This window comes from Ailuropoda melanoleuca, chromosome 13 (assembly GCF_002007445.2).
Source record: "Ailuropoda melanoleuca isolate Jingjing chromosome 13, ASM200744v2, whole genome shotgun sequence".
In the NCBI taxonomy this organism is placed as follows: Eukaryota; Metazoa; Chordata; class Mammalia; order Carnivora; family Ursidae; genus Ailuropoda; species Ailuropoda melanoleuca.
In genome coordinates this window covers 74,346,284-74,372,109 of record NC_048230.1, presented here as the reverse complement: position 1 = coordinate 74,372,109, position 25,826 = coordinate 74,346,284, and the positions used below count along the sequence as shown (strand labels likewise).

General features: G+C 44.2%; 1 protein-coding gene across 1 annotated transcript in view; it reads left to right on the top strand.

The window, feature by feature from the left end:
• The window catches only part of C13H20orf194 (chromosome 13 C20orf194 homolog), a 125,131-nt gene that overhangs the window by 47,539 nt on the left and 51,766 nt on the right, over positions 1–25,826 (top strand). The window contains exons 10-20 of the mRNA XM_034641898.1: positions 542–677; positions 4,684–4,765; positions 5,746–5,782; positions 8,280–8,367; positions 9,598–9,674; positions 11,849–11,893; positions 12,273–12,318; positions 13,660–13,771; positions 14,350–14,420; positions 15,363–15,413; positions 15,983–16,070. Of these exons, the coding sequence (XP_034497789.1) occupies positions 542–677; positions 4,684–4,765; positions 5,746–5,782; positions 8,280–8,367; positions 9,598–9,674; positions 11,849–11,893; positions 12,273–12,318; positions 13,660–13,771; positions 14,350–14,420; positions 15,363–15,413; positions 15,983–16,070 (833 nt within the window). The remainder of the gene's footprint in view (positions 1–541; positions 678–4,683; positions 4,766–5,745; positions 5,783–8,279; positions 8,368–9,597; positions 9,675–11,848; positions 11,894–12,272; positions 12,319–13,659; positions 13,772–14,349; positions 14,421–15,362; positions 15,414–15,982; positions 16,071–25,826) is intronic.

The window sequence follows — 25,826 nt, the reverse complement described above, 5'->3', positions numbered from 1 at the left end:
GCATAAAGTGACAGCAATAAACTAAAATAGACAAGTCTAAGAGAGGAGACAGAAGAAGGGAATGCATGCAGGGTAGATGGGTGTAGTAGTGAGATATTTGCAACCCTGCTGTCCTCCTCCCACCCTAAAAGCTACTCCGGAATAGTTAATGCCTCTGTTGTCTGCCTATAGTCTGAGTATCGCAACTGCTGTCATCCTTTAAAATTTCTATTAAAATGCTATTGTATGAAACTAGAACCTTGCTCCATCTCTGCATCATGGACAGCAGACCTACAGAACTTTCTCCTTAAGAACTAGAACAAGCTGAAAATACAAACCTGGCTTGAATTTAGTTATGTCCCTAAATGATCCCTATGGGTCAGCAGGAGGACTCAGAGATCTGGCATCACTTCCCAGCAAGCAAGGAGTGTTAGGGGGATTGTATTGACCATTTTGCTCAGACTTCAGGACACCACTCTGAAAACCCCAAGAACCCACTCACTGGGGAGTTGCCCTAGCTAGGACTTTCTTTTCTAACCACATTTTTGGTTTGCCACCCCAGCCCTAATAGGCAGCCATTCGTTCTCTTCGGTAATCACTCCACACGAGAAAATCTCAATGCTGGCAACTTTAACTTCCCTTCTGAAGGGCATCTGGTACGCAGCACTGGTCCCAATGGAAGCTTTGCCAAACACATGGTGAGTGGCTGGACCACCTGGAGCTTAATTTATTAAATAGGGAGGAAGGGAGGATAAGGGGCACCTTTCCAGTTCACGTATTGACTTAATCTTGAACTTGAAGTTGTTTTGGAGTGAAAGAAGTGATTGCAAACTGACTGTATTTTTATATAAGTATTAGGTCTAATTTGAAAACATCATTGTTAGTTCTTAAATATTTGAAGGAGAAAGATTAAAAAATACTTTCTCAGACCACACTCTTTAAGTTGTCGTAATAATATTGTCAGTAGAGTAAGAATTTTAAATTAACTTGCAAATAGACTCATTCCAAGCCTACTAGGTTTGATATGTCTTGACTGTTACATTTCAGGACATAAACTTTGAGGATCACTGTTCTTTTATTGAGGGTGTCAGGGAGAAGACTTTTGCATTTGGTGGTAAATTGTTTGCTACATTCTTTTCAAGGAGACATTAGACTGAAATATGTGACTCTAGTGATTGTAAAAGGCTATGGAAATTTAAGTATTTTCAAAATGTTCCTGACAATCAGGAAAGCTGGAGAGGTAGGTACTATTTTTTAGTTTTGATTGGAGAACATGAAACCTAAATCTCTCTGGACTGAATCTTTCATGGACTAAATCTCTCTGCCTCCAAGCTGGTCAGAAATATAGGGCTACTTGAGGGGCGCCTGGGTGGCACAGCAGTTAAGCGTCTGCCTTCGGCTCAGGGCGTGATCCCGGCGTTGTGGGATCGAGCCACATCAGGCTCCTCCGCTATGAGCCTGCTTCTTCCTCTCCCACTCCCCCTGCTTGTGTTCCCTCTCTCGCTGGCTGTCTCTATCTCTGTCGAATAAATAAATAAAATCTTTTAAAAAAAAAAGAAATATAGGGCTACTTGAATGGATATGCTGTCAGGATCTTACTGCCCTGTAATGGGAGAGCTCAGACCTTGTTTTAACCCGCCAGAGCATCCTGGGAATACACAGGAAATGCCAAATGACATAGGGTTCTTTGTGTAATCTTATGTGTTGACTATATATGTTAAAACTAAAGGAGCTTAGCTGATTTCTGCTTCTGGGAAGATGGAGTAGACATACTTTTTCCAATTCCTTCTGTTGAATACAACTAAAAACCCTGGACATTATATGTAAAACAAACATGGGAAGACTCTGGAAGGTAGAAGACAGGCTGGCTGAGGAGCTTAGGACCAAAGGGACAAAATGGCAGTGAGTTTTCTGGGGTTCCTTTTTGCCTATATACCCCAGACTGGATACTGGAGAAAATGACAACCCAGAAATGCCAATAGGCACAGACAGGAAAAGCCTGCTGTCTCTGGCAGAAGGACTAGGAAGGGGACAGCCTAGTGAGACAGAAAACTTTTAGACAATAGCTATTCTACTCTAGCCAAACCCCTCAGAAAAAAACTGCCTCTCTATCCACCCCTACCAGTAAGGGCTAAGTGAAGAACTTAGATGTATGTCTACCTTGCCAGGCTGCAATGGAACGCCATTGTCTTACCCTGACCCCTGTTAGGATTAATGTTAGAGAAGGCCCATTAGGGAGCCATAGCTTTCATCCACTGGGCACCAGTGAACCCTCCTTCCCCTGCAGTATCAATGGAGAACACAGGGGAGCCTGGACGTCCATCCCTACCCAGCAGTAACGAGGTGTTCTTCCTTGCGGTAGTATCATTGGAGACCAGTGGAGAGTCAGGACTTTCACCACCACTCAGCCATAACAAGGCTACCCCCCCCACCCACAGTGTCTGTCACTCTCCCAAGCCAGGGTGGCATCAGCAGAGGCAGACTAGGGAATCTGAATTCCTGTTCTTGCCCAGCAGTGACAAGGAGCCCACGCGCATGGACGGTCACACACACACACACACACACACACACACACACTCACTCACTCACTCACTCACTCACTCACTTACTCCTACCTGGTGGTAACAAAGCAGCATGCTCCCCTGTTTACCCAGGGAAGCAGCGTCAAAGGAGGTCTACTAAATCGCAAGATTAAGTAACATCCAGGGCAGACTTCCACTCGCAGCACTGTCATGTAGAGAGCTTGGAAATCATCTCTCCTATCCTTACAAGAAAAAAATTGAAAAACTGAAAATCAACAACTTTTCTTGGACTCATCAAAGAACTAAAGTCTCAAGGCAAACCCACTCCGAGATCTAGAGAGCCAGGTGAATCCAGGGAATTACAGCCAGTGTCCGCTTACCTGGAGCAGAAGCCACACTTAAGTAATAATTTTGACGAATTCCTGGAGGCTGAGTATGGACTAGAGTGAGAGTGGGAAACTCCTGAAGGACACAGCCTTAGAAGGGCCCCCACACGTCTGTGGGCTTAATTTCTTTCTGTAAACCTAAAACTGCTCTATTTTTTTTAATTTAGCAAATTCTTTGTACAACTTTTTTTATATACAATTTTCTATAATAATTGGGGAACTTTATTTAATAAACAGAAAACTTAATGAAGTCAAGGAACTTACCTGAGATCTGGTCCTGGGGTCGGGGGAGGGGGGTCCTAGATTTTGACCTTTCGTCTTCACTCATCTCTTTTTCAATGTAACATACTTACCCTTCCATTTCTGTGCCATTTCTGAATAATTTACAGGTAATAGGTGACATGTAAAACATGCAAATCCAGATTATCTGAGCAGTTGTACATTATGTAGGTAAATTTGTTGTACCCGTTTGTTTTAATGTAAGTGTCAAAAAATTAGATGTTAATCTATGCTTATACAAATTTATGATATGATCTAAGGAAGCAGGTTTGAAACAAATGTCACCTTTAAAAGAAACTTTCAATTAGGGGAAATTTGGAAATCCAAGAAATATGTTTTATTGAGGAAATATGCCTATTAACCAAGAAATAGAAATACGTATGTGCGTTTTTATTTAGGGTCTTGTGACTTTCTTAAAGATTGGAGTAGAATGAATATGTGTGTCACATTTAGCTATTTTTTCATATATTGCACTAATTTCTTTTGCTTTAGTTCTTATGGTAGCATTTTTGTGTTTTATAACCGATGTCCTGGAAATCCTGATGAGATGCTGGATTTTCAAAAGAAAAGGACATCTGTATCCATCTTTGTATGAATAACTAAACGGAAGAAGAATAAAAAATTTTATTTTTTAAAAATTTTTTTAAAGAGTTCGTTTATTTGAGAGAAAGAGAGCACACAATTGAGAGAGCACAAGTAGGGGGAGAGAGGCAGAGGGAGAGGGAGAAGCAGACTCCTCACTGAGCAGGGAGCCTGATGCGGGGCTCAGTCCCAGGACACTAAGATCATGACCTGAGCCAAAGGCAGCTCCTTAACTAACTGAGCCACCCAGGTGACCCGAAGAATAAGAATTTTTTAATCTCTTCTCCAAGGCCTATGTACAGAGATGAAATACAAATGAAGGTGGGAACCTGGGGCACACCCTCTTTTCCTGAATTTGTAGCTGCCCTCATATATCTCCCTGTCACGTCGCCGAGGTCCTCAGTGTGAAAGTTCTGGACTATTAATGGCAGTCAAAACCCAAGCACACCTTCTCTTTTCCTTCTAAGTTGTGAATTCATTAGCATCATGCGCTGACCCAGCAGCAACCTCACAATATAGTCAAGGTTCAAAACACAACACAAGGGGCACCTGGGTGGCTTAGTCGATGAAATGTCTGCCTTCAGCTGAGGTCATGATCCCAGGGTCCTACAGGATCGAGTCCTGTATCAGGCTCCCCGCTCCTCCGGGAACCTGCTTCTCCCTCTCCCTCTGCCTGCCGCTCCTCCTGCTTGTGCTCTCTCTCTCTCTCACTTTCTCTCTCTCTCAAATAAATAAGTAAAATCTTAAAAAAATACAACACAAAATACTTTTGGTAAAACAATAATTAAAGGTAATCTTTCCCCCTGTGCCTCTAAAAAATAATAAATCATCTGTTGGTGAGATAAAATTGATTTCCATTAACTATGTAATTTTCGTTTTTCAAAAGTACACACCCAAGTCCCTGCTCCTTTTTTACATTTTTGTGTGACATCCAGGTCGTACAGTGCGTCTCACCAAAGGGACCCCTTGCTTGTTCAAGAACATACTTTTTTGGAGCTACTCACATTCCTTACTTGGGTAAGTCCCTGTAAGTTGTCATCTCATCAACTTCTCTAATGAGTAATTTCTCCCATGAATTAGAAATGGACTCATAATTTACTGCTTTCCTCAGAAGCTCATGATATCCACTTTGTAAGCCTCCAACTCCCTGTCTGCTTCCAGATGGAGAGTTGGTGCACCTAACACATTTCTCAAAGAATGTATTTCAGGATAAATAATTATCAGCTCAACATGTATATAGTCTAACCATGTGTGAGTGTGCTCAGTGTGTGCTTGGTGTCAGAGGGAAGGCAAAGATAAGTAAGTCCTGGTTGGGGATAGCAGGAGATACGGGCTACAGTGAGAATGTGGATGAGTCCGCCAGGTGCCTGCTGTTCTGGTGAAGAGGTGCCATGGGAGAAGGGAACATTCACAGGAGCAAGTGCTCCATGCTGCAGGGCCATCCAGAAAAGTTAGGCCCACTGGGGCTGCCCTTCTTGCTAGGGTAACCGGAAGTTGCAGACATCCAAAGAGACCTAGAGAAGAACCTCTAGAATGAATGAGGATCTCAGCACTGCTCCATAGAGCAGAGTACAGCAGAAACCAGATTTTCACCTAGGCGTTTCTCTATAAGCCACAAAACTCTGAAAGAAGCATGATAATTAAGGGTCAGCTAATTAAGGAGAAGATAAAAGAGTCAGAACTGAGCCCATTTAATTATGCCTTATAATTTAAAAAATTAAAAATAAAGGCAAAAACATTCCAGAGCCTAAGATTCCCCATGTCCTCTCTGGTGTTTAGAGGTGATGCTGAGTGGGTTGTCAAAATCAGTGTCAGGAGTGAAGGTCTAGGAAGATACTGGGAAAAGCTATTGTTTGAGATTGTACTGTATTTAACCTAAAAGGAAAAAAAAATGTAGTACCTGACATGTCCTTCAAATTAAGAAATTCTAGCCTCCTTGTGAAGTGTTTGCATGTCCCGTGATCTTGTCACACTTAATTCCTGGGCCTCTTTCACAGGTGACGAGAATAAGCTGCCCAAGAAAACTGAACAAATGTAAGTCTTCATTTCTATTTTATGTTTTCTTTCTCAAAGTTGAGTTACTCAGAAGTTGTGGCTGTCCCGTCTAACTCCTTTGAGATCAGTGGTGGGTAGGATATTTGGGTGAAGCAGTGAACAGAGCTATGGTTTCCTAGCCCCTGTCTCAGCTTGGAGTCCTGCCAGCTTTGCCATGTGCTCCTCTCTCCAGAACTCAGAGACTTCCTGCCTGCAAACCCATCCATTTCAATGGTGTAATTCTTCTTACTATGTCTTCTACATAATACATTTCTTTTTTTTTAATAAGATTATTATTATTTTTTTAAGATTTTATTTATTTATTTGACAGAGATAGAGACAGCCAGCGAGAGAGGGAACACAAGCAGGGGGAGTGGGAGAGGAAGAAGCAGGCTCATAGCAGAGGAGCCTGACGTGGGCCGAAGGCAGACGCTTAACCGCTGTGCCACCCAGGCGCCCCCTACATAATACATTTCTTATCAGGGGCTTTCCCAAAAATAAAACATCCTGAAATACATTGGGAGAATCTGTGTGAAACCCCTTCTGATCTGAGCAGTGTTTCCTCTGGATTCGACTCTTGGGCTTAGGGAATAGAGCTAGGATCTGAACTCAGTCTGTGCAACTTTAAACAAGTCCTAGTGTTGACTTTGCTCCCCTCACATATAACAGGAAACCAAAGATAAGAAATAAACTTGTTAATGTTTATGTTAGTCTGCTTGGGCTACCATAACAAAATATCACAGATTGGATCTCTTAAACAGTAGAAATTTATTTTCTTACTGTTCTGGAGGCTAGTAGTCCAAGTTCCAGGTACCAGCAGGGTTGGTCTCTGGTGAGCCCTCTCTCCTTGAGTTGCAGACCAACACCTTCTTGTTGTGTCCTCACCTGGTCTTTCCTCTGAGCTCTCGTGGAGAAACAGAAATCTCTGGTGTGTCTTCCTCTTCTTAAAAGGATCCAATTTTACTGGATTAGGTCCCTACTCTTATGACCTCATTTAACTCTAATGACCTTCTTAAAGGTCCTATCTCTGAATACAGTCACATTGAAGGTTAGGGCTTCAACATGAGTTTTAGAAGGACTCAATTCAATCCATAACAATGCTGGAACTAGTGAGTTCCAAAAAGGAATTTTCCATCAGAAATATGAACATAATAGAGTTCTATTGTTACCTAATTAAATATTCCAGCATAAAGTACTGGGGTCTAGACAAGTGCTTCCCAAAGGCCAATAGTGACAGGCCACAAAGAATCATCTAAGTGTCTTTTTATAAATATAATCTCCAGGCTATAATAATTCCCAGAGTTACTGAATCAGAATCTCTGAGGTAGGAACTACTTAGCTGTATCTGAAAAAAATATAGTGTAAGGAATATAATCATATTGCAGAAAATTTGGAAAATAGAAAAACAAGATCAGCCATAATTCCTCCTCTTTGGCAAGATTGGGGAGTGGGGGGCAGGGAGCTTTAGGAAGGCAATGTTTGCCCTCAGAAGCACACTTTATTCTCTCGATCAGGTAAGCTGCTTGGAAAGTCACGTGCAGCTGGTAATTTAAGTTTAAGTGGAGCTCATCTTCTCCTCCGAGGTAATCTTTCTTGCTCCTGAGGTCTCCCACCCTGAGGTTCCAGTTATAGCCAGCCCTTAGTAGCCCTGGGAGGAGATGACATGAAGGTGTGGTGCGGTTGGTCCCAAAAAAGCAGAAAGTCTGTACCATGACACTGAAGGGATTCAGGCTCCTGACATAGAGGGGCTAGGGAGCCTGCGGAGTTCTCTTCTGTTGGATCACAAACAGAGAGGATTGGTCTTCCAAGCGGAGCTGGCTTTTCTTATCATGGTTTAATAAGAGCAAAGGATAGGGACACCTGGGTAGCACAGTTGGTTAAGCGTCTCACTCTTGGTTTCGGCTTAGGTCATGATCTCAAGGTCATGAGATTGAGTCCTGACGCATTGGGCTCTGTGCTCAGCATGGAGTCAGCTTGGTATTCTCCCTCTGCCCTCCCCCTACTCACAGTCTCGCTCTCCCTCTAAAATGAATACATAAATCTTAAAAAAAAAAAACAACGACAACTCTATAAAACTTAAAAAGAAAAGAGCAAAGTATGAATCAGGTGGGCCACATGGCTTTTAAGAGGTTCAGAGATCAGGGATGCCTGGGTGGCTCAGTCGGTTAAGCATCCAGCTCTTGATTTCGGCTCAGATCATGATTTCAGGTCCTGGGATCAAGCCCTGAGTCAGGCTCCACGCTTAGCAGGGAGTCCGCTTGAGATTCTCTGTCTCTCTCCCTTTGCCCCTCCCGAAACTCCCCCATGCGCACACACACTTTCTCTCTCTGAAATAATAAATCAATCTTTATAAAAGGTTTAGAAATCAATGAGTTCTGTTTTTACACTTTTCTCATTCTTTTTAAAAAGCAGTTCCTTAGGGAGTGTCATTTATATGCATGCAGCTTTTGTTGAAACTTTGTGATGCTGTAGTTAACCCATATTTTTTGTTCTAAAGTAGGCTCTTGTCCCAGGTGTATGCTGCTGTTATAGAGGCTGTTTTGTCTGGCATTGCATGTTATGCTAAAACTTCCAGTCTAACAAAGGTAATTTAAATACCACTTTTCTCTTCCTTAGTAGTAATTTCAGTGTAAACCTTCCTATCCATCTGTTTTGGCTTTGGACTTGTGGTAGTAGTCAGTTTTGTGTGAGCTTGGGCCTCAGCGGAGCTGGCACCAAAGAGGTGCCTGGAGAGTACTGAGCTTCTGCCGCCTGTGACCGAACTGCCCCTGTCCTAGGAATGACCGCTAATCAGCACTTCTTTGTAGGTATCTGGTTGTGTTAAAGAAAAATCATTCTGTAGCATATTGTTGTACTTACTGGCTTTAAAAAATTTTTATTTATTTATTTATTTATTTATTTTACTAGCTTTTTTAAAAGCTTTTTAAAAGTTAAAAAATGAAAAATATAGATTTTTCTACTGTGAATTTAATAAAGTTAGGTAAGTTTGTCTTGAGCTACATAATGTGATTTCCTATAATTCAGTGTTTAAAAAAAACTACTAAAAATTAGAAAGTCTGTCTTGCCTTTCCTAGACAAGCACATGTATTCTCGTTCTCTGACCGTTCTCTTCCTTGCTGTTTTGCGGTTAACCTGTCCTGCTGAGTTGGATTCCTATATCTGACCCAGTAAGGAGATGAGAAGAGTCGGCTTGATGCCTCCCAATGCCAATAGGACCTTTCCTGAAGGAAGCCATTTGACATTGGAAAGGTTGTGTATGATGTAGATACCAGAGAGACTGTAGCTGTAGTCACCAGCTCCCTGCCATCTCCCCTCCTCACTGAACTTGAATCCCTGGTACGATCTGGGATTTCTCAGCCCTTTAGCTGAAGGCTTATGCAGTATCATTTCTCACACCTTTTTTTTTTTTTAACTGATCTTTTGTAAATCTAGATATTTGAAAATCTTAGCATCTGGCAGAAACTCCAAGGGCAGTAGTCCTTTCCCAAGGGCCAAGGGAGAGGGGAGGAGGAAACGCTTTTCCATACCTCACAATGGCATCATCCTGGCTGGTTATAGTGCCTGGCAGATCAGGTTCCAGTGCCCACCTGCCTGAATGAAGTGCTTCCTGTGAACCCAGCCCAAAGAAAGCAGGCACCTGTTTCCCTTCACATAATGTTTTCACTTTGATCTGTTGATGTATACAAAGCAGTCATGTAGAGGGGAGGGGCACAGTGTTCTCCTGGCCAAATGTTAGAAGGGTACTTCCTATCAGTGATGTGTACTCTTTCCTGCTGTGAAAGCTAATTGTCTCTGTTCTATCATTGCTCTTACAGGCAAAGGAGGTAGCGGAGCAGACCCTGGGATCTGTGTTAGATTCCTTTGAGTTGATGCAGTTTAAGGCAGCCCTACGGTAAGCAACAGCTGCTATTTTCTATAAGGAATTTTTTTTAATGTTGTTTTTTTTTTTTTTTATAAAGACCCTTGTCTGTCTTGTGTTTGATATTCTGTCTTCCCTCTGAGAAATGTTCCGGTAAAATAAGGGGATATCTGAAAGAGAAACATTCGTGATCAGGGCTTTGAGGGGCCAAGGAGCCAAAGATGGAGGAACTGTATGAAAAAGAGTCAGGCACATTTCCCGATGCCAGAGTGGGAGGCAGATCAATGGCAGAAGCATCAGAGACCTGAAGGACCCAGGTTCAGAGGTTAGAAAGGTGAAACTGGGGGCGCCTGGGTAGTGCAGTCGTTAAGCGTCTGCCTTCTGCTCAGGGCATGATCCCGGAGTTCTGGGATCGAGCCCCACATCAGGCTCCTCCACTGGGAGCCTGCTTCTTCCTCTCCCACTCCCCCTGCTTGTGTTCCCTCTCCTGCTGGCTGTCTCTCTGTCAAATAAATAAATAAAATCTTTAAAATAAATAAATAAATAAAGGTGAAACTGGGGACATGATGGGTGAAGTTTGTTAGGGTCAGGGTCCCTGGGCACATAGAGACAGTTTCTTTTTTAAGGAGAGCCTGGTCCTGGGCCTCCGATGCCTCTCAGGTAGTAGACACCTTGAGTCTGGCCTTGTCTCAGGGGCTAGACACTCTGGGAACTGGGCTTGCTGGCAGTCCAACCGTCATATATCTCCTGGCACATCACAGGGGCTCTCTATGTGGTGTGTGTCTGTAGCTAAACTTTCACAAACCCAGTCCACCTAACCTTCCACCTGGCCTGTATGAGGACCACTAAGTGCACTTTTTTGCAAAAGAGGCAAAAGACACCACCAACATTGGGGAATTTTTTTTAGAACACTTATGAGATGTGCCCTGTTGTGCCTCAGCTCCATGCCCCACATTTTCTTACATCTACAGTGCTGGGTAGTAAGAAAGAACATTGAGAAAGGGAAGTCAGTCAGTTGATGTAACAAGATTTCTATTGCTGCAGGGGCGCCTGGGTGGCACAGCGGCTAAGCGTCTGCCTTCGGCTCAGGGCGTGATCCCGGCATTGTGGGATCGAGCCCCGCATCAGGCTCCTCTGCTATGAGCCTGCTTCTTCCTTTCCCACTCCCCCTGCTTGTGTTCCCTCTCTCGCTGGCTGTCTCTGTCTTTGTCGAATAAATAAAAATAAAATCTTTTAAAAAAAAAAATTGCTGCAGCTCCAGAAGCGGAGGGAAGAGCCATATTTTTTTGGTGCAAGGCTTTAGGCCTCTTTCCTCTGTGTCTTCTAGATCTTGTAGCTCTGGCCATGAGAGGAGAGGGATAGAAGAAGTTTGTTTCCTTAAGGCCTTGTGCTGGCCTGGACTATCTATTCCTGGCAGACCTGAGTTTGAAGAAGCTCCTTTGCTTTCCAGCTATGTGACTTTGGGCAAGACAAGGAGCTCTGTACATCTGTTTCTTTGTCTTTCTACCATGCAGAGTAACTAAGCATGTAAATGTTAGCTGCTGTCGCATGGGGGTCTTCTGTGTCACCATCGACATGGCTGGCATAGTCATTCCCTTCCTCCTTTCCTCGGGGCTTTGTGTAGGCCACTCAGCCTTTCCAGGGTAGGCCACCCAGCCTTTCCAGGATAGGCCACCTTTCCAACCCAAAGCCTTTTAGGCCTGGGCATACCTCCCTAGCTGGAGGAAGGAACCAGAAAAGAATACCAGTCAATGGGAGGAGCATCTCCCAGGGCTAGCCGTCTATTTGGAGCCCCTGACACTACCTCAGATTAGCAAATCATCTCCTGAGAGGAACACAGGACTTGGCCTCTGCTTGGGCTCTGAGCAGGGATGGCAGCTTGACCCAAAGGTGGTAAAGAAGAGGAGGATCAGGACAGTATGTCACAGCTGTGGGGCAGGAGACCATGGGCCAATAGAGGGTCTTCCCAGTCTACCTAGATAACAGTTCTATCACATGGTTCTCTCCTGCTCTGTCCAAGAATCAAGCCAGCCCTGAGAATCTGCACAGAGGCAGAGCTGTGACTGGAGTCAGACTCTGGCCCCACACTTGGCAAATGTGCCATGAGGGCCCAGCACAGGTGCCCTGCGGCAGCAGGTGTCTGGGGAGTGGCCAACGGTGTGATTAGCAAGAACAGACTGACTTTTTATTTTGTTTTGGGTCCTCAGCTCCAAGATGGCTTTTCATATCCATGCTGTGAATAATCAGGGAAGGTAAGTGTATGTTTGTGGTGCATGCTCATTTGGGGCAAGTTTTAGGAACAAAAAGGGAAGAGAGGCTATCTTGTAACTGCTGATATGGGTGGTCTTCTTAGAGTTCTACACCTGGCAATGGCATTATGCCAGGATTGGGCCTGGGACTAGCTATACTTAGCTGATACCTTATACCCTGAGTGCTTCCCACTGAAAGACAGGCATGGGAGTAGGGGGTGGACCTAATTCCTTCCAGTGGCCTACAGACTAATTCTGCATACATGTAGCCCAATGTTTTGAAACGCCCTAAAAGAAATCTGGGTCTGTGGGTTGCTGCCAAGTTGAGAAAAGAGAACATTGTAAATGTAATATATGTTTCTCCTGTCTCTTCCTCTTCTAGGATTGTGCCTCTGGACAGTGAAGATAGCTTATACTTTGTGAAGACGGTAAGCAGAGCTGTTACCAGTCAGCTGGCAGGGAGTGGCCTATAGAGGGACATCTAAAAGGGATGAGAAAGGAGTAGGTGGGAGTGTTGGGCAGTCTGTCCCTGAGGAAACTGGTCTATTCTCAGGAGTGTTCCAGCTGCAGCTGTGGTGACCCTGTGATTTTGAGGGTGCCCAGGCAGCTGTACCAGGCCCACATCATGCCATGCCTCAGCTTCCCAGGGTCCAGAGGGACTGGGAGAGACACTTCTTCCTAAAGTTAGGAAGGCTTCCTCCAAGAGAGTGAGACTGCTCTGACCTCATGTGGAAATGTGAACTGAGGACAAGCTTGCCTCAACACAGACCAATGAATTTTCAGTGGATTCTCTGTGTTCCAGGGCCTGAGTTGATGCCCTTAACAGGGGTCTGTGAAAATAAATAAAACAACAAAAACTGGGGCCCAAGTCTCCAGTGAAGTGGGTAGTCAGAGCAGAACTTTCCAGCCCATTTGCTGGGGGCACGCTGATGGGACAGGGGCATGGTTCAGAGAGGCAGAAATATTGGTCCCCAGGTGGGCTGGCTGACATGGCCTAGGGGAGCAGAGTTTCTAGACCAGTTACTCCTGGTCACAAGCCGAGTTCTTCATTTAGCCCAGTGCATCCTAATGTGCAGAAAATTGGCAAGCGATGCATGAGAGGATGGTAGCTATCCAGCCAAGATTCTGGTTGCAATATATATGGGCATAGATTACACCTTGAGTCTGTTCTGTGGCTACTGCCTGAGATTAAGATTTAAGAATTAAACACATCCGGGGCGCCTGGGTGGCACAGCGGTTAAGCGTCTGCCTTCGGCTCAGGGCGTGATCCCAGCGTTACGGGATCGAGCCCCACATCAGGCTCCTCCACTATGAGCCTGCTTCTTCCTCTCCCACTCCCCCTGCTTGTTGTTCCCTCTCTCGCTGGCTGTCTCTATCTCTGTTGAATAAATAAATAAAATCTTTAAAAAAAAAAAAAAAGAATTAAACACATCCAACTCTGAGAGGCCAGGGCCTCATCACAATTAAGAAGGAAGGCTGTTATTTTAGGAAAGATAAGCAATTTGAGGGAATTTATAGAAACATAAAATACTCCTGTGGCCCAAGGGTGTCTCTGATGCAGAAGCAGTTGCAGGGGAGCGTGGATGATACTGAAGTCCACTCCTGGCCCTGAGATGTAGTTCAGAATAACTCGAGTTTTCCTTAGAAATTCTGGAGTATTCTGTCAAAGTATGCCTTAGAGCAGTATCTTGTGGTCTGTTTCTTAACGGTCTTTCGCTGCAAGTTTAAGACTGACAACTGGCCTAACTCTGTTTTCTCATTTGATGCAGGCTTGTATGACTGTATATGACATTCCTGACTTACTGGGAGGAAGGGGGTGCTTAGGGTCTGTGGTCTTCTCAGAATCCTTTTTGACGTCTCAGATCTTGGTTAAAGAAAAGGGTAAGTGTTTATAAAGTCTTTAGAAAGCAAAACTTGAGTGTTTTTTGTTTGTTTTGGCAAAATAAGTTTAGATATAATTTCATAGTTCTTTTGTATATATAAATCATAATATATAATTCTACATTATTTTATAATTGTATATAATATATGTTAATTACAATATTATCTTCACACACACACATATATACATGAGAATATGTGAAGCCTTACTGGTAGTCAGGAAGAAGCAATTTGAAATAATAATTAGATCCTTTTTTTAACTCTTGCACTACCTTGATAAAAATTAAAAATATAGATAAAAAGGACTAATTCCCAGGACTCTCCATTTAAATGTGTGTTTCTATTTGTTGTAAAAAAAAAAAAATAATAGAGTTAATCACCTGGGGAAACCTTCCTTCCTCCCCTCACTAGTCTCCCTGTCCCCAGATGAGGAAGTTTTCAGTTTCTCAGGGCACAAGATTTTGTATACTAATAAGAGGAGCCCTCAATCCTGAGAAAGGGAGGGGTGTTAGTTTTGGGGCCTACAGGGTGGGCTCAGGTAGTGGGCAGTAACTGGCATGTCTGTGGTCTTCCTGCAGATGGCACTGTTACCACAGAAACCAGCTTCATAGTCCTGACAGCCGCCATACCCAGATTCTGCTCCTGGCTGGTTAGTGTCATTCATCCGGTGGAAGTGGACTTAAATGTGGAGAAATCGGGGAGAACATTTGAGGAAGAGCCTCTTCATTGGGTCCCTGGTGGGATGTCAAATCCTAAACTAGCTACTGTTCAGGAATGGAAGTTTTTATCTCTGCTCTTTTTCTTTATACAAATGAATCTAGTTTCTTTAACTCTCTCCTTAGTGAAAGTGCCAAAAGAAGTTAACTAAGTGATTTGGGTCCCTGTTAAATTATGAAAGGAAGAAATTAAACCTTCATTTTACAGATGAAGACACTAAGGCTTAGAAATTGACCAGCCTGTCCAGAGTCACACAGTTAGTGAGGAGTAGATCATGTGGCTGCCTTCTCTGGTCAGAATGGTTGCTGCTGAGTTTTTACAGCAGTCTCTCTACGTGTAGATGGGTCTCATCTTCATCAGTGGAAGTTGGTCTAAAACTCTGGTGCCTTGGGACACAGAAAGTATGACAGCAGTGAGTCTAGTAATGGTCTAAGTACCTATTTTAAAAATCTTTATATTCTGTTTCTACAATTCTGATGTGAATAGGGAAGAACAAGAATCATCCTCTAACATGAATACATATAAATGAGAACACATTCAAAATATTTTAATATGTTTTCTTCCTTTATCCTTACAAATAGTTGTTTTTCTCTGAAGTGAAATATAAGGGGAGACTAATACATCATTTTCACATCTTGTAGGCTCATTTAGCTGGACCTCAGGTCCCAGGGAGAGAGAGTCCACCATGGCCTTGGGCTCTGAGCCTTGATGACCAGTAGCTAGCCAGTTCTGTCAGCCATCAGGGCCTGAGAGCACAGGATTTGGTAGAGGGACTGCCCAGTCAGTCTCCTGGAAGTATTGAACATGGGGGAGACCTAGGAGAGTTTTGCCCTTGACGTAGGAAACTGAAAACTTGCACTCTTTTTGGATACAGGTAGAAGATAATGAAGTAAAATTGTCTGAGAAAACCCAGCAAGCAGTGAAGGTAAGCAGCCTTCTTATCCTCAACATCAACATTGTATCAAAGTGAAATGTAAACAGTTCATGAAGATAATCTAGAATATTTCATTTTAGGGCTAATCTGAAGAATATGTTCCTCTTTGTCTCTATTCCTGTTTGCATTCTTCCCCTCCCAGCAAAGCTGTAGAAATAACCATTTGATGGGGTACACGGAGGGATTCATTCTGCCATTTTGGCCTTCTGGTGTGTTTTTTTTTTAAATCTCCCGGTACTATTAAAAGCAGTCTCAGGTTGGCTTAGACATACAGAACTGAGAGCTCAAGGCTTTAGGCCAAGGAGAGCTGCTCCAGTTGCTAGAAATCCACTGAAGCAAGAACAAGCAGAACAGGGTTTGGTGTCTGGACTCGGAGAGGACCTTACAAGTTATAAATGCCAATAACGTGACAGAGGGCCAGGCAATGCCAAACACATGGAAGAAGCTGGGTCTGTGTGAGGCTGACTAAGCAGCTTGTGTAGACACACAAGCGGGCAGGACTTTTGATTCTGTGAAAGTTTATGCTACAAATCGTCTGCTCTTTGTGATTGTTTTTAAAGGGCGATGCCTGTTTCCTGGGTACTTTTCTAACAGGAGGAGAAGGAGCATATCTTTATTCCAGTAATCCACATTCTTGGCCTGAGGAAGGTGAGCCAGCTATTACTTTTTTGTTTTTGACTGTGTCTGGGTCCCTCTTTGCAGGTATTGGCATGCGTGTTGGGATTAGTAATACATCTGATATTTGAAAAGACTTGTTGCTGTAGAAGTGTTTTCTTACAGCTTTTCTCCTTTTATCCACCCATTTTGCAGATGAGGAGACTTGTGCTAGGAAGGGATGACCCCAGAACCACAGTCTGGTCCTCTTCTGCCTCCTGAGGATTGTTCTCAGAATAGGCTCGAGAGGCAGCACACCCAGAAATAGAATTTGTGGACCTAAACAAGTCTGGATTCATTTTCTGTTGCTGTATAACAAATTACCACAAATTTAGTAGCTTAAAACACGCATTTACTATTTCACAGGTCTGTAGGTCAGAAGTCCAGGTAGACTTGGCTGGATTCGTGTTAGGTTCTCTGAAGTGAAGGCATCAGTCAGACTAGGCTCTTATCTGGAGACTCTGGGGAAGAATTTGCTCCCAAACTCATCTAGATTATCAGCAGAATTCAGTTCTGTTGGATTGTAGGACTGAGGTCCCCATCTTATTGCTAGCTGTCAGCCAGGACCATGCTTAGCTCCTTCTCCCAGAGGTCTCTGCCCTGTGACAGCTTTCTCCCATCTCAGCAATGAAAACCTCCCTTGTGTTGTTGAATCTCTCTTATCCTTCAGATCTGTATAAATTCCTTTTCTATACCAGCCAGAGAAAACTCTGCTTATAAAGAGTTGTTGTGATTAGAGGAAGCCCACTCAAATAATGTCCCTTTTGCCATATAACATTACATGAACACAGGAGTACCATCAGAAGATGAAGGTCATGGGAGGTATCTTAAATTTCTTCCTACCACAGTCTACCCTCTGGCCTCCCATTCACGTCCCTCCCACATGCAAAATACAATCACCCCTTCCCAAGGGCCCCATCTCATTATGGTAACAGTTTAAAGTCCTAAATCTCACTAGCTCAAAAATCCAAAATCTCATCGTCAGGATCATCTAAATCAGATGTAGATAAGGCTCTGGCTTTTAATCCATGAAGTACAACTCCTGAACACAAGTCTTCTCTAGGTGTGGCCCTGTGAAACTAACGAGACAAGTTATCTGCCCTGCCTTCCCAGCACCCAGGGTGGTCCTGGCATGGGATGACTGTTACAGACATTCAGGTTCAGAAATGGAAAATAAAAAGGAGTCATCAGCCTGAGGTAGCTTTGAAATCCAGCTGGGCAAACTCTAGGGTCCGGATTAGGTTTGAAGGCCTGGGAATGGTCCACCATGACTCTTTTATCTCTGCCACCTGGGCTCTTGGTTTCACCCTCTAAACTCTTGGTTTTCCCCTCTAAGCTTGTGGCTACACCTAGGTCATCCTTCCTTTTTCACAAGGGTAGCACTTTGTAGGTGAGTTTTATCAGCCTTCTTCCTGGCAATACCATTTGGGGGTCCAGTAATCTCCTTTGATTTCATACTCTCTCTGTCCCTTTCAGTCCAAGCTGGCAGTATTTCTGCTGACCTAACATTCTCAAAAACCTTGTTGGTTTTGCGTGGATTTCATGGGGATTCATTCCATGCTCCTTTCTGGTTTCCTCAAAATAACATTTTCTTAGGAGTCCTATTCTTTCCATGGTTGATATAGCCATTTTGTGGAGGAAGAGTTGTGGCTTACTCCACAGATTTCTCAGCCTCTACTGAGCAAATCCCCTTTCTGGATAATTTGTTCTTGAAAATATTCTGTCCAGGGGCGCCTGGGTGGCTCAGTCGTTAAGCATCTGCCTTCGGCTCAGATCATGATCTCAGGGTCCTGGGATCGAGCTCTGCATCAGGCTGCCCGCTCAGCGGGGAGTCTGCTTCTTCCTCTCACTCTACCTGCTGCTCCCCCTACTTGTGCTTGTTCTCTCTCTCTCTCTCTGTCAAATAAATAAATAAAATCTTAACAAAAAAAAAAAAAAAGAAAGAAAGAAAATATTCTGTCCAGTGGAAGATTCCTCTCCCTGTTCTCAGATCACTGGTTCAGCTTCTGCTCCTCCATTCAGGGAGGAGACAAAGCACAGGGAGATTTGGGGCTCCACAAAATGCCGGGTAGTAAATAGTAGCATTTGGTATCGTGCCTGTGCTACAGCCCCTGCCTGCATTTGGCCTCTCCAGATCCAGGTAGAGAAGAGCAGAGTCAGGAACACCTGTTGAAGGCAGGGAGTATGTGACAGTGCTACTAGCCTTAGGGCAAGAGCATAGTGTTTCAGAAGCAGGCTGTAGAGGCAACACAGAGGTGGTTGTGTTCTGTCCTAGTTGAGCCAATTATAATATTTAGCAAGGATATTTGCCAAAATTAGTTTGCACCTTCTTAGCAAAGGGCCTTGTTAGAAAAGTAATCTTACGCTGTATTGAGTTATCCAGCAAGATTCAGTGTTTCCTGAGGTCTCTACACAAAGGGCACAGCGAGGGATTTCTGGAGCCCTATTTGTCACACTCTTGAGAGCACACTCTTAGTTTCTGAAGGAAATGTAGTTTGAATTAGGAGGTGGTTTTCTGAGGCAGGAAAATTAAATAGGAACAGAGAATTTAAACAGGAATCTCCTCTGGATTGCTGTTAAGCTTTTTGCCACTTTGGAGCTCAGGTCAAGTGGGGCTTAAAGTTTATACCACTTAAGGCTCTTTCAAGGAAAAATAACACAAAGTGGTTAGGGCTCTCCTGAGGACCTTGGAAGGGGATTTGGGCAGGTGAGGGGTTCTGAAGCTTAAGTGTCATTAGTGTCTTGGTAAATCTGTCTCTACTTTGAGAGTATGATGAGCTTGAAATTCATCCGTTCCCATTCCCTAGGGCATTTAAAAAGCTCTTCAGCATGCATTATCTTCATTGAGCTTCATGTCCGTGCCCCGTAGGGGAAAACTTTCCTGAGGTTATAGTGCAAGTTCACAGTAGGTCTGGAGGGTAGTCCAGGTCTTCTGATTCTCGGTCCAGGGTTGGCCCTTCGAACTACATGTAGATAAGAATAGTATTTCCTGGGGCGCCTGGGTGGCACAGCGGTTAAGCGTCTGCCTTTGGCTCAGGGTGTGATCCCGGCGTTATGGGATCGAGCCCCACATCAGACTCCTCCGCTATGAGCCTGCTTCTTCCTCTCCCACTCCCCCTGCTTGTGTTCCATTTCTCGCTGGCTGTCTCTCTCTGTCAAATAAATAAATAAAATCTTAAAAAAAAAAAAAAAAAGAATAGTACTTCCTTTACTTTGAAATGCTTCCAGCACTGGAACCTTTTTTCTTCCCGAGTTAGTGACTTCTCCTATCACAGGACTTCTTGCTATGCAGCTTCCTATTCATTTATGTCCTTCATGTGCCCTTCTCTTCCCCACCCTGCTGACCTTGGTCAGGCAAGCTGCCCAGCCCCAATCCTCAGGAGCCCGCTTTAGAGTTTTACCACATATGCCTGTATCCCTAAACAATGTCTTGGTTTTGAGTGTAACACAGATATAATCACACTGTGTTCTGGGACTTGCTTTTTTTTGCTCACTATTCTTTTCCTAAGATTCATCCGGATTGTTGTGGATGGCTATATAGTTCATTCACTTTCATGGCTCCATGGGATTTCTTTGTATGAAATGTGCTTTTTATTCTTTGGACTGTTGATGGGCATTTGGGGCTTACAGTTTTTTGCTATTGCAGACGGTCCTGTCATGAGCATTCTTTTTTTTTTTTTTTTTAAAGATTTTATTTATTCATTTGACACAGAAAGAGAGAGCACAAGTAGGCAGAGCGGCAGGCAGAGGGAGAAGCAGGCTCTCCGCTGAGCAGTGAGCCCGACACGGGGCTGGATCCCAGGACCCTGGGATCATGACCTGAGCTGAAGGCAGGTGCCTAACTGACTGAGCCACCCAGGTGCCCCTGTCATGAGCATTCTTGTACATGTCTCCTGGTGCACATGGCACCAGGAAGATGCCTTAAAACACAGCCTTCTTGCTGTTAATAACTGACATCTGTTGTCTCAGTCTCCTGACTTCCTGTTGCATTCTGGCTAGTTGGACTGGCCGGCGCTGACCTCTCTAGCTAGTCGGTGTGTTGGCATTCCCTGAATGTTTGCCGCTTGATTGCTATCTTTTTTTGACATCCCTGCCTATAGAATTTTCTGTGCTTTGCCTCAAACAAAGTCAGCCCCTCTCCCTTGTAAGGTTTTTGTACACCATGAAACTGGAAGGGAGGTCAAGAGATTAGCCCCTGGCTGAAACAACAGATTTCCACAGTTCTCACCAAGCTTCAGTAGAATTTCTCAAATAAATGCTTCTCAGTTTTATTGTACAACTTTGGTCCATTACCAGAGTCCTTAAGTAGTTGTCTTAACAATTAGACCAGTTTCATCACTGCGTTCTGGGGAGAGAATCTACCAGAATCTTCACAGCCATTTCAGAAGTCCCATCCCTCAGGTTTTGAAAGATATTTTCAGTTGGTAAAGATTCTAAGTCAATAGTTCGTTTCTTTCTTTCTTTCTTTCTTTCTTTCTTTCTTTCTTTCTTTCTTTCTTTCTTTCTTTCTTTCTTTCTTTCGTAAGCTCTATCCCATCATGGGGCTTAAACTCATGACCCCAACATCAAGAGTGGCTGACTGTGCCAGTTAGGCACCCCAGCAGTTTTCTTCTTTCTGGAAAACATGTTGCTCCGCTCCACTGTCTTCTCGCTTGCACCATTCCTAAGCAGAAATCCACTGCCATCCTTATCTTTGTTCCTTATATAGGAGTTATCTTTTTTTCACTCCACCTGCTTTTGAGATTTTCTTTTCTTTTTTTTTTTAGATTTTTTAAATTTACTACAGAGAGAGAGAGTGTGTGTGCATGCACAAGTGCGGGGAAGGCAGAGGGAGAGAGAGAATCTCAGACTCCATGCTGAGCATAGAGCCCAACACAGGGCTTGATCTCATGACCCTGAGATCATGACCTCAGCCGAAATCAAAAGTTGGACACTCCGGGACCTCTGGGTGGCTCAGTGGGTTAAGTGTCTGCCATCGGCTCAGGGTCCTGGGATCGAGTTCCCTGTTGGGCTCCTCGCTTAGCAGGGAGACTACTTCTCCCTCTGCCTGCCGCTCCCCCTGCTTGTGTTCTCTTTCTCTGACAAATAAATAAGTAAAATCTTAAAAAAAAAAAAAAAAGAGTTGGACTCTCAAACAACTGAGCCACCCAGGCACCCCAATTTTCTTTCTATCACACATTTTAAGCAATTTTATTTTTATATGAGTTGGTATGTTTTTTTCCATGTTCCTTGTGCTTGGAATTCATTTTGCTTCTTCAATGGATAGATTTAGTTTTCCTCGAATTAGGAGTATGTTTGGCCTCTTTTTTTTTTTTTTTTTGGCTTTTCCCCTCCTCCCTCCTGTTCTGGGCCTCCAATTACATATCTTTGCTGCCTGAAATTGCCCCACAGCCCCCTGTTGCTCTGTACAATTATTTTCAGTCTTTTTTCTCATGTGTTTCATTTTGCATAGTTTCTACTTCTATGTATGCTAATTTACTAACCACTTCTACATTGTTGTTATGAGTTTATTAAATTAACATTTGTGAAGCAGAGCGCAGGGTACTGAATGGTGATCCAAGTTCAACAAAAGACCACAAAAGAAATTGAAATAGAGAATTTTATTTCTCACAAGTCCTAGAGGAAGTACAGGACAATGGCATGCCTCATACCTGCAGGGCACACAGGAGGGTCAAAGCAGAGTGCAGACAGAAAGTGGCAGGACCTGGGGCACATGCCTTTATTAGGGTTTGTGGGTAGAGTGCTTTGGGTTTCCCAGGCTAAGGCCAGATTGGTCAATTCAAACCAAAAGAGCAGGGTTTTGGTAAGCTCCACAGGGATTTTCTCTAAGGGGTGCACAAAGGGACGGCCTAAGGAGGCAGGGGAGACTTGATCACTGAAGGGCTGTTGGGGAAGTCATGTCAGGAACTTACATCTTTTTGTGTCTCTGCAGGTTGCTACATAGGGCTTGTGTGAGGGGCCAGTGTCATTTTAAGCACCACCCTCCCCTGCCCCCAAGGCTGCTTGACCAAACAAAATGTATGCGGGGGCAGGAATACCCTGGAGTAGCTTAGCTAAACTTCCACAACTGTCTAATGTCATTCATCTCATTCACTGTATATTTCTTCTCAGGCATTGTATTTTTCATCCATGGAAGTTTGATTTAGATATTTTTTACATCTTTCATGTCTCAAGTTAACATGGTTCAGTCTTCTAGCTTCTTGAACATATGGGATACAGTTATAATAATTGTTTTAAGACATTTTTCTTCTAGTTTTATCATCTGGCCTTGCTTTTAAGCTTTGTTAGCCAGGAGACAGAACAGCATTTAATTTAGGGCTAATTTCAACCCACTGCTGAGGCGGAATCCTTCTGAATATTCTACCTGACATCCCTGTGAAGTGTGAGGTTTTCTGCTATGGCTGGTGGGAATGAGCAGAAAGTCTCATTCAAGGTATGGGTTGATGTTCATTGTTTTACATAGGAATATCCAGTTTTTCCGGTACCGTTTATTGAAAAGGCTCTCCTTTTTCTTTGATCTGTTTGTGCACCTTTGTTGAATATCAGTTGACCGTATATTTACTATTTCCTACAGGCCTCCGTGAATGGTTGGCACTCAGGCAGCTCCTTCATTGTCCCTGTAGTGATTTACAGATTGTAGAGTGTTTTTTTCCATTGGGCAGAGACTGTTCAGCAGTGAGAAACAGGGGCACTGGTCCCATTGACACATGGGGCAGTGGACACATCCTGAGAACTCTGGTAACCAAGCTGAGTCCTGCCTTCTTACAATGGGAAGACCCAGGCAGCAGTCCTCTGCTATCTGTTGACTTCATTCTAAACCCTCTTGTGTATTCCCTTGTGTCCACATGAAGCTAATCAAGGACACTTGAGAAAGTCCTCTGCAGCACTGACTGTGAGTGAATTATGCAGCTGCATATTACCTACAGCATGGATGACTCAGGAACAGATGTTGAGAGTAGTAAGCAAGTCACAGAAGGACACATGTATTAAGATTCTATTTACATGAAAACAAAACAGGCAAGACCAAATAATATCTGGTTTATAGATACATTGAAGTATGATAAAACTATATAGAAGTCGGGATGTTGGTTCCCTCTGGGTAGAAGAGAGGGGACCATTGAGGAAGGACATCTGGGAAGCTTCAAAGGTACTAGTAATGCTTGATTTCTGAGGCTGAGTGGTGTGTGTACAGGCAACGGGATTGTGTTGTTACTGTTTTTCTTTAAACCATATGTGTACGTTTCACACACCGTCACACAGAATGAAAATTATCCAGCTGGTGCGTCATATTTCCCCAGCAGAGATAAATGTTCCCTCTTTACACAGGTTGGACCATTGGAGGAGTTTTATTTGTACAGCCAGGTGTCTGAAGGAGGAAAAGCCAAATTCTTCATTGACACTTTGTGTCTTGTTTTACCCTGAGGGCTCATCCTTCTTTTGGACTCCTGGGTGATGCAGAGGTCAATCCAAGACTACCATGCCTCGGTTCCCTGCTGTTTCTTGGGTAGTGAGGGGGAACTTCCTCTTACCTTGGGTTTTTAGACTCACAGAATGGAGAAGAAATGACAGTGGCCTTTCCGTAAGGGCGCCAGGGATAAGACAAGGGGCCACAGAGGGGCTCCTGGATGACTCAGTTGGTTAAGGGTCTGCCTTCGGCTCAGGTCATGATCCTGGAGTTGGGCTGCCTGCTCAGTGGGGAGTTGGCTTTCCCCCCTCCCTCTGCCCCTCTCCGCTGTGCTCCCTGTCTCTCTCACTCTCTCTCCCAAATAAGTAAATAAAATCTTAAAAAAAAAAAAGACAAGGAGCCAAGGAGATTTCCTCAGGAGTTGGTTACCATGGTCACTGAGAAACTGCAAAGGCACATCCCATGAATCCAGAGCGGATACTGGAAGTGTCATCACTTCAAGTGGATTAGGATCTAAGAGACCAGGTAACAGGCACTGGACCACCCAGTGAGTCACTTCAGTTATTTTATATGTGCTCTGAGGATAATGAAAGTTACTGCTTCCAGAGCCAGGCTGAGCAGTAGCTGCAACATAAGATAGCTTTTCTGCACCAGTACTAAAATCAGTTTCCATTTACTGAGTTCTTGCTCTGTGCCAGGCCCCATAATGAGTGCTTTTCCAGCACTGCCTTGTGAATTTCTGTCTTCCTCTTTTCCATTTTGTTTAGAAGCTTCAGAGTATAGAGAAAGAGGAATTGCTGGAGATGAACTCTCTAACCTGTGCTCTCTTCTGGAAGCTTTGGAAGGATGTTGTCCAGGAGGCCTTTGAATGGTACTGGACTTGCTTCTGAGAAGTTTCACGTTAGAGCCTCACAGGTGGAGGGTGAGCCCAGGACCTGGAGGGGAACTGGTAGTAAGCAGCAGTAGGAGAGCAGTTCTTACCTCCTCATACCTTTGGTTTTTGTTTTTTTTTTAAAGATTTTATTCATTTACTTGACACAGAGAGACAGCCAGCGAGAGAGGGAACACAAGCAGGGGGAGTGGGAGAGGAAGAAGCAGGCTCCTAGCAGAGAAGCCTGATGTGGGGCTCGATCCCAGAACGCCGGGATCACGCCCTGAGCAGAGGCTTAACCGCTATGCCACCCAGGCACCCCATTACCTCTTCATACCTTTGACCCCTGTTTTTTCTATAAGCATTAGATAGAGTTATCTTGTGGCCGGAATTGATGAGGTCATAGTGTGAGGAGAGTGCTGAAAATCTTGGCTGGGCCCTGGGGGAGCTGGTGGAGGAGCTAAGACAGCAGAGGAGGGACTGCAGACAGTATCGTAGGCCTCTTGAGGCTAAGAAGCAGAGAGGGCAGGTCATCAGATTAGCCATTTAGAGAGGGCAGAGGGGAGGAAGCTGGGTGAGAACCGAAGGGAGCCAGATGCCACGACACCTTGGCCTCCTACAGACCTCTGCTTTGTACCTGGCTCCACTGCAAGTAGTTCTGTGCCTTTGGGAGAAACTTCTCTAAGCTGGTGTCTCCCTATCAGAAGTAAGAAGAAGATTACCTCTTCAGATTTTGGGGAAGGCAGAAAGCTCTAATGTATATGACATGCTTGGTGCAATTAGTAAAATTAAACACTGAGCAGAATCTGTTCCCATCCCTTTTCCTGACAGAACAGAGATTAAAACATGTCCCATCCTGGAAAATCTGCCCTGGATGTGGGTGAGAGGAAAGTCAGCAATTTTTGAAGCAATCGGGGAAAACTAAGGGACTGAGGCTTCAAAGGCTCAGTGACATCAGAGGATGAGATCAGGGAGTGAGGTAGCTAAAAGGTTGATGGGATGCTATAGTCCGAGAGTAGGTTCTGGAGCTGAAGATTTCAGAGGTTGAGATGTTCGGGGTGCTGTTTTACTGCTGTAGCGTTGAGATTGAGAAGTAGTGAGCCCAGAATGGGGTGTGGTCCATCCCCTGATCTCTCAGAAGAGATGGATGTCTTGGCTGTGGAAGAGAAGACTGAGCACGTTCAGAAGCTGTTTGAAATGTTGTGGCATAGAGGAGGGCATAGAGGGGATAAGCAGTGAAGAGAAGAAAGGGCTTGTGTTTCTGAGGGAATGAAAGTATTGTACCAGCATGGAAGGGAATGGTCTGGGAACAGCCATGAGGAACCTTGGCTTTGATACCGAATGAGGCTGGGTCGTGGGTAGCCTCTATTCAAGCGGGCCATAGGGCAAGGCTATGTGCAAAGGAGGTCGGGCTTTACTTGTTAGAGGCTGTGAGGCTTATAGGGCTTGACCCTCGATGCCTTGAACTGGGCTG